Below are 14,564 nucleotides of genomic sequence, written 5' to 3'. Positions count from 1 at the left end.
AAAACCTGCAACATTAAGACACATGTAACACAACAAGTAAGAATGACAGATTTTTAATTTCAACCGCTTGATCAGTATAAAAGTAATATTTTCAAAGTATTTACACATATTTGCAGAATACAAAGGTTACACTTTAGGCAGTCAGTATAATTTGGCACCAGTTTGTAGAGAGAAAATGTCTGAATCACATAAGGTTTTCTGTGTTTTTTGAAGTGCACGTGCTGAAAAATCAGCTAAAAATTCAGTTTTAGGTCTGAAAGATGGTCAGTTGTAGAGGGATGTAGTCTTTTTGTTTATGATTTTTGATACATCTGCAATATGAAAGGCAGCTTCAGCAAGTAATATACATACAGTACAGTATGTCTTAAAAGAATTCATACATTCAGTGTCACTAAATGTCAAATAACCTCCTTTTTTCTGTTTGAACGCCATGAGGATGCTCGATTTCTGTGACGAGCAGTATCTGGGTTTCCAAAAACATCTTTTGGATCCGGTTTAACTGTTCATTCGGCTCCATTAAAAGTGGAAACGAGAGACTCGAATCAGATGTTTTTGGAAAATCCAGCTCAGGTACATCTGGCCACAGAGTTCGTTTCAATTTAGTGTCCTCATAGAGATGTCCTTTGTAAACAGGAACCCGTAATCATCCAAGTGTCTGCGCATTTTCCAACCGGTGTAGAAACAGTTCTCGCCTGTTTGAATCAAACACAAGCGAGAGGTCACAGGAGCTTTAAATTGATTGAAAGTGAATCGCTGAATCATTCTCAAATTTTTTTTTGTAAGAACTGAAGCATGTGATCGGGCTATCTGAGGCTGACTCTGAGCAGGAAGGTTCGGATCTCCATCGGTCTCAAGGTGACCTCCCATGCGGAGGGGTCTTGGAACTTCTTCGGCAGGGGCTTAACATCTGGAAACGGTGACAGGAAATTAAAACAGGTGAATTGTACTTGTGAATAAAAGGAGTCTTGTTAAACACCTTACAGATTACTATTAAGGTTATGAACCGCTACAATGCATTTACGACTCATTATATTACATTGCCTGCTTAATTAACCCCTACAAGGAAATAGCCTTTTACAGTTAAGTTGACTTTAATGGAGCAGTGATTACCACCCTCTGAATTAAAATGTGTCAGTGGATTTCCTGTATTGACCCTCTACTCTTTATTCTACTGTTTAAACTGAACATGACCCTCAGCTACCTGCCAAGTGCTCCATCAATGATTGGCAGCTCACCAAACACCTGACAGCTTAAACAAATCCAGCGACATGTGCCTGCCAGATGTTCATTTTTGGTAATTGTCAATTATTGTCCAAAGTGGAGGCTTTCTTCTAGTGCCACCTTCAAGCCAATAATGGCAACTTTGCTCTCAGTCTCATAATTGAATTGTCAGATAACTAAAATATGCTGAACACATTCATTTTCACAAGCAGAAGAACCCTTTAGTCTAATATCACCCTCAGGGCAAACGTTATATTTTTATCCATACTAGTGCTGTGGCTCTAGGAATGGTGATGTCAGACCACCACTTTGGTCCAAACTAAAATATCTCAGGAGAACTATAACATTTTTGACTCCAGACTAAATTTAGTCTCAGTATGTTCAGGGTCTCAGCTACCAGCCAAGTGCTCCATCAATGATTGGCAGCTCACCAAACAGCTGACAGCTTGAACAAATCCAGCAACATGTGGCTGCCTGATTTTTGTCAACTATTGTCCAAAGTGGAGGCTTTCTTCTAGTGCCACCTTCAAGCTAAAAATAGCAACTTCGCTCTCGATCTCATAATTGAATTGTCAGATAACTAAAATATGCTGAACACATTCATTTTCACAAGCAGAAGAACCCTTTTGAACCCTTTAGTCTAGTATCACCCTCAGGGCAAACGTTATATCCGTACTAGTGCTGTGGCTCTAGGAATGGTGATGTCAGACCACCACTTTGAAGAACTGAAACATTTTGACTCCAGACTAAATTTAGTCTCAGCATGTTCAGGACTACTGTAGTGAAGCTAGACAGTTATAGATGTTCTGTACCTTTCTGTGGCATCCAGTCAAAACGTGTCATCTCCTCTTTCCACTGATTGGCTGACAGGTTCAGTTCAGAGACACCCAGCACCTCCAGAGTGGAAAACAGCTTCTACAGTCGAAGGAGAGGTGATCTGTGAGTGCGTGTGTCACTATAAACCAACCTGGTTTAATTTTTTTTTACTTATTTCTATGCATATTAATCTTAATTAATCTATTCTATAAATCGTCAACTCACAATCTACCAGAGCCAAGGATGTTGTCAATGATTTAGGCACTAATATTTTCAGCACTAGTCTCTCTGATAGCTGTAATTTGACAGTGACATAGTGTTAGTGAGTCTGACCTGCAGGTTGACGGTGACAGGCTGTGAGTTCAGTTTGCTCTCCCAGCTCTGGAACTGATGCTCCAGTCTCAGCAGGACCAGGTCTTCATCCCATTGACTCAGTGTCAGCAGGTGGACAGCAGGGGGCAGCGCAGCCTGAAGCCCGGAGAACTACAGACAGACAAATGACTTAACTGCAGTTATACAGGCCAGATGGTTCATTCACACACACCGTTCACCACATAGAGAACAAATAAATGTGCTCTCATGTCGTTGGTTGATCTGTTAGAAGAGTGTTATATGAATTGCAAAGCATATTTTGATTACATCTTCGCTATAGTTTGTAGTAAGGGCTTGTACCATGTGTCACTAACTGCCTCAGCCTGCTCTCTGAGATTTTGCAAAATGAGCACAATGTCTGCAAATACAAATATGCACAAAACAGGACAGAAATGGGATTTAAATCTGCAGAAAAAAAGAGTTTATACAGGAGACAATTAGAAACATAACTCAAACAGGCAGCAGCTTGTCAGAAATTGCTTTTAATGGCCACAATTATCCTCATAGCAACGCTTCACACTTAATGACCTGAAAATGTCCCTAACCTAACAGTTTAAATTGTTCAAATCTCACCTAAAAATAGTTTTTTTTGCTTAAACTTGTGTAGTTTAACTGTATGTAGACTTTTTATATGATTGAAGCATCTTTCACATTATTCTGATGGCATACAGTAAGTTCTTATCGGCCACAGTGTCTGAAATTTTCTGAATTCTACACACAGTGGCTCATAATGTCCAGTTTGCGTTCAAAGAATGTAATTTTTTACAGTATTCCTACAGCAGCTGGTCTGTTTTATGCTTGTTTCACATAACAATCACATCACATTATTTGCACGTAGCCTATTCTCATATATTCCACCGACGTGGCACCTGTCATGGTTGCCGCTCACTCACCTCTAGTCGAGCGTCTGGCTTCACATCTCCATCAGTGAATGTCAGCAACGGCTGTAGTACCACCTCCTGTGCCAGGGGGCGGTGTGCGTCTGCGGCGACAGGCGGGGGGTCGAGGGAGAGCAGGAGGCGGCCGCGGACCACCAGCCCCTTCGGGAAGATGTGAGAGGTCTCATTGAGGGGCTCGCCAACGCCGCGGACATCGTCGTAGAGCAGCCGGCGGTGGAGCTGAGGAGGGAGGTTAAAGGGAGAGTCTGTTTCTGTCTCTGCACACACACACACAAACACACACTGTGTGAGAGTGAATGTGCCTTGTTGTTCGGTCTGATCCAGTTTAAATACTTGAAAATGGAGGATTAGCCTGCAGTGTGGTGCAGAACTGAGTGGTGTGTGTGTGTGTGGATTGAAGTAATTAACATGTTGACAGTGATGGGCTATGTTTGTGTGTTTGTGTGTGTCTAACCATGATCTCCAGAGAGCCGTTCTTGATGCTGCCTCCTCCTTGAGAGCGATCTGTCACCACAGTGAGTTGGTCCACATCGTCCTGATCTCACACAAACACACATACACAGTTAACCAAGTAAACTGAGAAGTGAAAAAGTACATATTAAAGACACTAACTTCCTGGAGAACATCTTTTTATGATATTTTTATGCACTATTTAAAAAAAAAATCCAGACATTTGATGACATTACTTTGGCTTCTAGGAAATTATGATGTTCATTTTTCACAGTTTTCTGACATTTTATAGACCAAACAACTAATCAGTTAATCAAGAAAATAATCATCAGATTAATTAATAATGAAAATAATCATTAGTTGCAGCCCTAGAAGCAATGTCATACTTCTTTTCACACACCTTGATGAAAGCGCGAGAGTTGATGGGATAGTAGTTTCCAGCGATGGGCTCTGACTGCTTCAGGTGCCAAGTGGGCCGGAAGTCTTTCCTGTAGGACACAACAGCAACACACGTACAGCTATCAGAGTGTCCTTATAAGACACAGTGAGTTCAGGAAAAGAACACTTAAAGGCCCAGTGTGTAAGATTTAGTGGCATCTAGTGGTGAGATTGGAGATTGCCACCAACTAAATAACACTCCCCCGATTCCTCCTCCCCTTCCAAGTGTTTTGGAGAACCTATCGTGGCAGCGAAACTCACGAAAAATGTGAAAAGCCCTCTCTAGAATCAGTGTTTGGTTTGTCCCTTCTGGGCTACTGTAGAAAAGATGGCGGTGCAACATGGTGGTCTCTGTGGAAGGGGACCCTATATAGATATAAAGGGCTCATTTTAAGGACCAGTTTGTTTTTTGTTAGCAGTTGGATTCAAAAGTGTCCATCTTGATCTTAGAATAAATTTGCCAAATGTAGTTTCTAATATAACGCCGACTGTTTCTATTAATTTCTTTTTAGAAGAAGAGACGATACTAAATACCATTCAAACAAAGACAAAGTTTGATAGAAACACTCCGTCTGTGGTTTAAAAGTGTGATAGCTGCAACCAGTTTGGCATGAAACTGACTTTTCTACCGATTTCGACTGGATTTTTGAAATCTCAATCAGTAAGGATGGAAAACGTTCTTGGCAATTAAGGCTATAGTGATCTTACTAGCACATCTTTTTCACATTGTTCGGGTTAAGCGTGTAAATCCAGTCGGTGTCGGTGGTCAGCTTACTTTCTCTGCAGCACCTCTCTGCCGTTAGAGTCTGTGTAGAAAATCTCTGAAGATTTGATACTGGTGTCAAAACGAGTGATCACCTCCTTCCCTAGATCGTCACTGCGAGAGAAAGAAAGAGATGGTGATGTTTCCTCACATACATTATTAAAAATTATAACTACTAATAAAAAAAAAATGCTGCAATTTCTATTTGTATATTTACCAACATATAAAACCAGACATGATACCGTATATGGCTCTACTATACTCACTCAATGGGAATCGGCCCGACTGTCCACTCCAGCTCCAGAGCTCTGCTGTCGGTGTAGAGACGGACCACCTGAGAGACCCAGGGAGCAAACCACTGCCTCACCTCCTGCACCACTGAGGTCTGATGGGAGGGTGGGGATACAACATAAATAAATAAGTAAATTCTTACTTTCACACTATTAATACTCCTTTTCATTGAAATATTCATCAAATAAATTATACACTCTCCTGCTGCAAGCAAACACTGTTTCTCCAAAACTTTACTTTTCTCTTTAATGAACAATTAACTGTGCAAAGACAATCTGTATTTACTTAATTAAACTCAACGCAGGGTGTGAGATAAAAAAGGAATGAGGTGTAATATTATGAGGCTCACTCTCTACCTGAACAGTCTCAGTCTTGGCGATCTTGTTGATTATAAAAGGTGTGGAGGAGTTCGGTCTGAAGATGTAAGCACCTGAAGGCTGGTTACTCCACGAATTGTTCCCGTCACTGGCGTTGTACCTGGAACATGCAACACACACACACACAAATACACACATATTAACAACAAAGGTGTCCTGGCTGGAGTTCAAAGATATGTTTCTGTCAGAAAGATACTAACCAATAGAAGTTCTGACTCAGTTTGATGGTCTGTTTGGTCTCCAAGTTGCTGAGGCTGCTCAACAGGCCGGTGTCGGGGTCAAAGGTCACTCGTAGATACTGGAGGAGAGAACGCAGGTTTGTTTGACATCACGCCGACTGACTGAACAATTCCATCTCATTGACAACAACATGAAACAAGCGTATAATACAGCTGTGTGAAGACCTTGTTCTGGATGGCGGTGGCTGCGCGGTGCTGCGTGGACGCGGGCGGAGGCCCGTTCTTGAGCAGGGACACGGAGTAGGTGCTGTAGCCCAGAGGAGGAGCCTGGACCTGGAACACCAGCTCGTTGACGGCAAAGCCTCGTTTCTTCCTCACCTCCTGAGTGACTGTGGACACTGGAACCACCTGGAACAATGACACAGAGAAGCTGTTAACTGGTTATGTCTTTTTGATGTATTTTCCCAGTTTTAAAAAATTACAGGAAGTACTTTAACCATACACCACGGCTGCAGGATCAGGGCCAAAAGGTTATAAAAAGTGTGAAAAGTGTATTGTCTTAAAATATGATTGAAAACAATATATTTTAACTACTTGCAAAAGGCCATAAAATATAACATCACATATCATTTTCTGACACAGCTTGTTGTGGATTACCTCATACTTAATGCTGCCAAACACACACACACACACACACACACTGACCTTGCAGTCCACAGATTTCCCGTTAGCATCAGATACGGCGTAAGCTGTTCCGTTGACCGGAAGCCTGACTGGCCAAGTGACGGGCCGAGCGAGAGGATTGTACACGTTGACTGAGAACTGAGAGAGAGAGAGATGTGGGTTTGAGTCTCAGATGTTACAGAGAAATGGAATAAATCTGTCTGAGTTTGAATGGATTTCATGAGAGTGTGTGTATGTGTCACCTTTTTGCTGGACTCAGTGAGAGGACACACACTGATGTTGAGGTTGTCACAGTAGATTCGCTTTGCGGACGAACCACTGAGAGCAGCCAGACTGTTACTGACCAGAACCTGGAAGGAGCAGATACATTAAATACTACGATCACATAAAGGACACACAATAACACAACAGGTCATTTCAATTTAAGCATTATACTTGGTCAAAAGGCACATTGCAGCTTGGCTTATAATTCCCATGATGCAAAATTGTGGCTGATCCAGATGGACAGCTTTACTTAGGAACCTACAGTAATTCATATATCTTCATGTACAAACTCATAAGCAAATAATGCCTTGTGTGGTTTGAAATACCTGACAATGCTGCCAGCCGTTGGCGAGCCTCCTGGCGTAGTCGTTGGCTACATGCTGCTTCTCAGTGCCTGACACTGCGTCGTGGTGCTGAGCCACCGCCATGGCTTTCTCTGCCAATGAAAGCAGGGGAGCAACTGTCAGTCGCCAACAGTTTGTTTGTTTTCAGTCATATTTATTGGTACCGAGACCATGATAATGACACTGTGACACTGAGAATATTTGGTGAGTTATTCATTTCTCCATTTAAAGGAGCAGTGTGTAAGATTTAGTGGCGTCTAGAGAACGGACTTGGCAGAAATGGAATATAATATTCATAAATACTGTATGTTTTAATCAGTGTATAATCCTATGAAAATAAGACTCATGTTTTCGTTACCTTAGAATGAGCTCTTTATATCTACTTAGGTGCGAGTCCCCTCTCACGGAGGCTGCCATATTGCACCGCAATGTTTCTACAGTAGCCCAGAATGGACAAACCAAATACTGACTCTAGAGAGGGCCTCTCAAGCTACATGCTTGGAAGGGGAAGGTTGCAACCTCACTTCTAGACGCCACAAAATCTTACAGACTGGTCCTTTAATAGCCATTTTTCATATAGAGATATAAATGTGACCAATAGGAGGAGATATAACAGCTTCCCTCCCCTGTGGCCTTTCTCCATAATTTATGTTTTAGAGCAAAAATGAGTAAAAACCAAATCTCACTCATGGGCTGGCTGTCACCCTCCCCAAAGGGTCCCTTCCTGGAGTTCGGCCCACCGAGTACCTCCAGCTGGTTACACGTCTGTATGAAAACAAAGCCACACAGTTACAACAGTCAGCAGATCTTTTCACTGCTTCAGAGTGCATTATTTTGGCAACTGCCACAACATTTAGTACAGAAATTTGTGGTCCAAGAGGATGAATCCATTGACTTTGGTGATCTGCTGACTACAGTCAAGATTTTCACTTGTCAAGACACCTTTTAATGCTGCATTCTCACAATGCCGGCAGAATGGGAAGAACAGGAAAACTTCCAGTTGTTCTGACTCGGGAGTGTTCATGCACTAGTTTATGTTGGTTACCCCCACTGCTGGCCTTGTAGTCACATGATTTTAACAGCCTTAATTAGCTTATTTTGTGTGTTACAGTGGTGATGGTTGCTTTTAAACCACATTACAATCATAATTAGTATGAACGATATGACCTAAACGCAGCATAAACTAATGATAGAATTCCCATCATCCTCAAATGTAATTTGAGATTAATGCTAACAAAGCATAATAATGCTAATAAGAGCTACATGACACAGCATGCGATACTATATGTCGGCATTTAGTGTAACATGCTGTAGGCAAGTATATTAACATGCTAATTGCACAATATGTAGTTAGCATCTAACAATGATATTACTATGCTAAAACGTTCAACTTTTGCAAGTAGTTAGCATGTTACCATGCTAATGTTTAGCTACATGTTACATATTAAAGTATGCTATCATGCTAATTGGTAGCTGACAGTGCAGTGCAGTGCAGAACAGAGCTTGTCCAGGGAGAGTCTGACATGTCTTTAAATCTCCTCTCAGTTGATGACATTTATAATCTTTGAATGTGTGAGCTGTAAAGAGATTTTGGCTTTCATGAATCCGTGTTTGGAATCTCAGAGTGAACGTCTGTCTACCTGCAGATTGCTGTTGCTGAGCCTTTCGTAACGTTTCAGTGCCGGTCGGCTGGTGAAGTAGCCGGTCCAGAAATCATGAGAATTGTCTGCATAAGGGAAGAAATCATCTCTCTTCAAAGCCCTGTGAAGAAAAGAAGAAGTTGAAACAAAAATACACACACAAAAAAAACAGTTCTTCATACAGTAATTGTAGGTTCATCTTATTTTAAATAGGCAATTAAATTCTCTTACTCGTTTAAAGTTCATACTACCATGTAAGGTTTGCTCTGTGCAGCTCCTGGAGGTAACAGGAGGGAGTAGAATAGAGTACGTTGACCATGCTGCCGTTCGCCTGCAGGGCGTTAACGTAGTGGATGAGTTTGTCCAGGTTCTTGTACCACAGGTTGGCATTCTCATACTGGAAGTCTGAGCCCATGGTCATGATGATGTGATTGGTCTTATACACCAAAGCCTGAGAGAGGAGGAAGATGAGGAGGAGGAGAAAACATGAGAATCTCGTGTTTTGAGTATATTCTTTGGCTAGTCAGAATGGACACACAAGATATTAAATTCACCAAAATTTAACAATTCATACAACTCCTACAGATGTCTGCCTGCCTGGTAGGTACTTTTTCATATTTGTTTTTTCCTCATTAATAGCAGATTTATTTGATGACTAAATATTGGTGAGAGTGGTGGTACGACGTACAAAAGTGGCGTAACATCAATGGAAATTGAGTTTTTCAGCACTGCCACACTTCCACATCTAATCATATAGTATCACTCAGTAGTAGAAGTAGTTTGTCTTGTTGGTTTCTGTGATCGATATAGAAGACAGTCAGTATGCTGACATTTTATTGGCTGAGGCTTGTTTCTTAAAGATAAAAATACTCTGCTTTGAATGATACTTGTGTCCAATACAGTTTTTCCACACAAAAAAATCAATTAAAATCCTTAAAAATCTACTTTCTCCCTTAGTGAAAAATCATGCAAATAGTTTTAATTTCAAAAGTTTTACTGCTACTCCTGCATATTGCTTATTGGACCATAGTTTGCTACAAACTAGCTGTGATGTCACAAGTCATGCTCAGAGGTACAGGCCTTAACCTCAGATTTAAAGTGAGCACAGAAAAATGTTCACCTTTCAGCAGATTAATGTGAAAATAAACTCTGGACATACAGTTTTCTACACAGTGAAGAGAACAACATCCAAGTGAAGTAATAATAAGTAAAGGGGGACTTTAATTTTGCTTATTTTTTGCCTATATTTTAATAAAAATCAAATTATTTGTCTTTGTTACATACACAGGATTGTGTACAGTGAGCTTGTCATTAGCCAGTATATCCTTTACACTTTCACTTATGAGGTGTGTTTATGTTCAGTTGCGTGTGTGTCTAACCTGATTGTTGGCGATTATGAGGAAGCGCTTCACCACATCATCGACATTATAGTCCTCCAGGTCAGGGTCATCTCTGATTGGTGGATCATCACAGGACTGGTCCCAGCAGAAGCCTTCAGGTGGGTTGTACCCATTAGGAAGGATCCCTGTTGGGTGTTATAGAGGGCAAAGGTTACATTACAAAAAATATTATTCTAGCGGTGTCTGGGCATGCACTAGAAAAATAAGTATTTTTGTAATGTGAGTGAAGAAGCCCCTTTAAAGTATTTTGGTTACCGGTGAAGAGGTCGGCCATCGGCGGTGTGAGGCTGTCAGACGCTCTCCACAGAAGCTCCTGCTCCTTCTCAATCATCCTGTGATTGCGGTCCTGGTAGTCCAGACGACCAAAGAAGAAGCCATCATATCCCATCTGGAATAAAGACACACAGGTGAGTAAACCAGTTCAAACTATTCCTTTAACTCTTGCAAATTGATGGAATGAGAAGGAAGAACCTCTCATAACATGAATTATGCCATGTCACACATTTTTCATTATATATGATAAATGTTTTTTAAACCAATTCATACATAAAAAGTATAATAATAATAATAAAACAGCAGAATATATAACTGCAAAGAAGCAAAGAAGAGCAGCGAATACATGCATATATAAGCAACAATCATCTGTATTTGATATTAATGCCCAGAAATAAATGTAGCAAATATATTTCCTAATTGAATTTATGCAAAAACCCTGTAATATCCAGTATATCTGGTTTCCAAACCAGTTATTGGATGTCTGGTTTTGACTATTATTAGATTAACTTTACTTATTCCTGTCTGTTTGGTTTATTTGTACATTAAACAACTTCTACAAACAACTTAAAGGCACCATGTGGAGTCCAATAGTAGCACTATGACGTATCTACATCTCTGATTATCCTTTATTAACTCATTCAAATTAAAAAATAGTGATAATTTTAAGACGGGACTTTCTTGGCTGTGGACTTGAGCTAAGCTACCTGTGCAAACATGGAGGCGTGTTCACGGGCGTGGCCGAAGGGGTCGATGTGCCAGGCGACGCGGGGACGACCACAAGGCCCAAAAGTCTCATTGAGGAACCTCAGGCCCATGGTCATCTGGTCAATGACGGCGCTGTAGTGGGTGGTGGCCTCGTCACTCATACACCAGCCGCCATTCACAAACTCCAGACGGCCTGGAAGGAGGAGAGGAAAGAAATGTTGAGCAGATTATGAAATGAAAGCTGTCCAGTATAAATGTTAATGTAAATGTACAGTATTGGTTCATGTACCTTCATTAACCAGCTGTTTGACTGTCTGCTGCATGTCGGAGCTCTGCCGTTTCCACCAGCGGTAGAAGAAAGCCGTCTCCACATAGATAAACCTCCTGTCTGGATTCTTCAACAGCTGATCCACCACTGAGTCCAGGATGTACTGCACCCCCGCATGCTGGATGTCGTTACGGTCTACGAACACACACACACACAGAGGCACATATGGACTGAAGACAAAAGCTTAAACTGATAAAACACATTCTTGCTTAAAGAATGTTGTCCCAGTAAAGAAATATTACGACACTGTCTACAGAGTCTGTTCTTATTTTACAAACCGCAAACAAAAGCTACAAAAGTTTAGCTTTAGTTCATAAGACCCAAAATATGTTATATTTAATCATGTGGAAATCCCAGATGTAAGGCTTGAATTGTTACGTTTATATGAATTATTTCCAACAGCAAAAGGACATTTGTAAAACTAATTTGTCACAGTTTTAACACACTTACATGTACAGTATGTAAATATAATTACATTTACACTTGTGTAGCTTTAAGCAAAAAAACACCTGACTAAAACTTATAGAAATGTGCAATTTTTTACACAATTATCTGATTTTTTTTTTTAAATCTTAAAACTGAAAACCTCATGCTTACACTGTAGTATTAGACTACGCTTACACACGCAGGCTAAAACATGAGCTTCTACACACACACACACATCATCCATCTACAGTGCAGATGACCTCTGCTTACACATCCTCACATAAAATAACACACAGAGGTCAGATGGACGGTCACCTGCAGAACACGCGGCTGACCCGCTATAAAAAGACATGTGACGTTGAAATATACAAGCTATTCACTCAATGTCACTCAAACTATAAAACTGTTATTACAGTGTTTGCTTGGCAAGACATGAGGTGGCCTTGTGAGAGCTGCAGAGATCATTAAAGCATGTTGTTTGTCCATTTAAGTAGAAAAATGAACGTGAAAGTCAGAATGAAATCTCTTTAAAATACGGTGGATCCAATTGGTAAAAACTGAAAGGGGTGAATGAAATATTTGTGGGCTGAGGTGCATTTATGGATGTTAAAAAATTATTAATTCATAACTGCTGACTGTGGATGGATTTCTGTGTCGGTTCTAATAAAGAGAGAAAAACAACAACTAACAAATAATATATAATATGCAGTAAATGCTGAGCACAGAGTTTCTTACTTCAGGGCCCCTAAAAGCAGCAATAACTACACTTCTACAGGAGCTACTACAACTTGTGTTATCATGAAGGTATGTGCACATTTTGGCAGCTACATCACTAGATTACAGTAAGGTATATGATAGTGAAACAGTATAGAAAAAGGTAAACACACATATTATCTGTATGTATGTGTACGTTTGTGTGTTCGACTGACCTCCATAGAAGTACTGATCCACAGTCTTGAGCCAGCCGACATCATCGTGTGTGTGAGGGACCAGGTGGACGTTCAGCATGTTGGACTTGGTAGCATGACATGACTACACACACATACACACACACACACACACACACACACACACACACACACACATTTATTTGACAGCTTTAGTTACTTTCCAGATGAAGATCTTACAAAAAGCAGTGTGTAGTCGGGGTCACGACCCCTCAGATTTATCTGGCGACCTTTTGTAGGGGCCCGACCCCTGAATTGGGAACCACTGGACTAAACTAGCTAACTGTATATAAAGTAGTGTAAACTAGCTCCACCTCCAGCAGCTACAACAGTAACATGCTGCTCTAACACTGATGCTTCACTATTAATAATCTAATGATGTCATATATAATAATATATCAGTCAGAGGAACCAAACCACTACTTTTACTGCAATACTTTAACTACAAATTTATAATACTTATGTACTTTTACTCAAGTAGGATTTTTCATGCAGGATTTGTACTTGTGATTGAGTATTTTTACATTGCTGTATTGGTACTTTAAAGTATCCGAATACTTCTTCCACTACTGTCAACTACTGTTAAAAAAGGCAAAGAGGCAGAAGAAGAAAACAACTGCTAATTTTAGTTTCTAAGTAATTTCATTTCCTCATATAAACTGACAAAGCAAAAAGGCGGATGGGTGAAACTGAAAGTAGCTGTCACATCTATCTAGCAGCACAAACTAGACTTCAGCTTTAGCTTTTAACACGTTTAAAAACATGAAGCTAGCTGACCTCGTATCCGCAGGTAGCTGTCCGCTGTGTTTCCTGACCGACAGGAAAACTTAAAACCCCTCCGAGGATGAAGAGCAGAGCAGCAGCCAGCTGCTGCGACCTCACCGCCATGACGGGAAACACAGAATATCATATGACCTCTGTTTATGTTGGCTGTGGTCATGTGACAACACATCCACCGTGGAGACGGCGGAGGTCTTTTCCCTCAGTTATGACTTCCAGGCTGCGCTGTAGAAAAAACAGATGCAGGCGGCAGAAGGATGAGACGGTTTATCTGTGTTGATATGATGAATTAATCAGAAAGGAGAAAATAATCTGATACCTGACTGTAACTTTTTGCCAAACTGATAAATACTCTCATATTAGAGCACTGGTTCAGTTGATCTACTTACTATTTGTTTTATTCATTAATTGTTTAGTGAATTTAATAGTTCATAAGTTTTATGCACTAAAAGTTGGAAATGAGGATGCTTTCAATAATGCAATGAATAGTTTTCATTAATTAATAAATTGATAAAAAGCTGAGTAAACAAAAGAAACCTAGATGAAATCAATATTTATTGTGAGCAGCTTTGCCTATAAATCAGCTGCAGTTCTCTTTGGTAAACCTGCTCACAGTTTTTCAGGTATTTGGTACAGGTCGGTTGTTCCTGCATCCTGGAGAAGTTGCCACACTTCTTCTGGTTGTCTCAGCTGCTTCTGTCTCTTCATGTTAATCCCAGATTGACTCCATGATGTAGAGATCAGGACTCTGTGGGGGCCAAACCAGCCGCTGCAGGACTGCTTGTTCTTCTTGTTGCTGAAGATAGTTCTCTGACTCTGGCTGGACGTTCGGGGTCGTTGTCATGCTGCAGAGTGAGTTTGGAACTGATCAGATGTCTTTCTGATAGTATTGCATAATGGATCTAAACATCTAAAGTGCCTAAAACTTTAGCACAGTGCTGTACGTTAAGGGACCTCCTCAAAA

The 14,564-nt window shown here is 40.6% G+C and overlaps 1 protein-coding gene across 1 annotated transcript; it reads right to left on the bottom strand.

Annotated features, from left to right (window-relative positions):
- Window positions 1-37: 37 nt before the first annotated feature.
- Window positions 38-13,739, bottom strand: man2b1 (mannosidase, alpha, class 2B, member 1). Its single transcript, XM_067585432.1, has 23 exons — window positions 13,598-13,739; window positions 12,803-12,905; window positions 11,409-11,582; window positions 11,119-11,312; window positions 10,394-10,526; window positions 10,118-10,263; window positions 8,990-9,189; window positions 8,739-8,859; window positions 7,785-7,863; window positions 7,081-7,190; window positions 6,733-6,840; window positions 6,512-6,628; window positions 6,032-6,214; window positions 5,828-5,925; window positions 5,607-5,727; window positions 5,226-5,344; window positions 4,972-5,073; window positions 4,159-4,246; window positions 3,763-3,843; window positions 3,303-3,527; window positions 2,371-2,520; window positions 2,034-2,136; window positions 38-907 (listed from the first exon to the last, which is right to left on the bottom strand). Exons 1-23 carry the CDS (start codon window positions 13,706-13,708, stop codon window positions 804-806), a joined length of 2,970 nt encoding a protein of 989 aa, XP_067441533.1. The 5' UTR covers window positions 13,709-13,739; the 3' UTR covers window positions 38-803.
- Window positions 13,740-14,564: the final 825 nt, after the last annotated feature.

This window comes from Thunnus thynnus, chromosome 3 (genome assembly GCF_963924715.1).
Source record: "Thunnus thynnus chromosome 3, fThuThy2.1, whole genome shotgun sequence".
NCBI classification, from domain to species: domain Eukaryota; kingdom Metazoa; phylum Chordata; class Actinopteri; order Scombriformes; family Scombridae; genus Thunnus; species Thunnus thynnus.
The sequence above is the reverse complement of the archived record's forward strand: the minus strand, read 5'-3'. Positions and strand labels throughout refer to the sequence as shown.

Bases quoted from the DNA above. Each gene is read 5' to 3' on its own strand.
- man2b1 (XM_067585432.1), bottom strand. From the start codon at position 13,708: ATGGCGGTGAGGTCGCAGCAGCTGGCTGCTGCTCTGCTCTTCATCCTC. The intron at 5,728-5,827 runs GTTAGTATCTTT...TGCATGTTCCAG, and splicing joins CTGAGTCAGAACTTCTATTG to GTACAACGCCAGTGACGGGA. The intron at 2,137-2,370 runs GTCAGACTCACT...CTTCGACTGTAG, and splicing joins CTGTCACCGTCAACCTGCAG to AAGCTGTTTTCCACTCTGGA.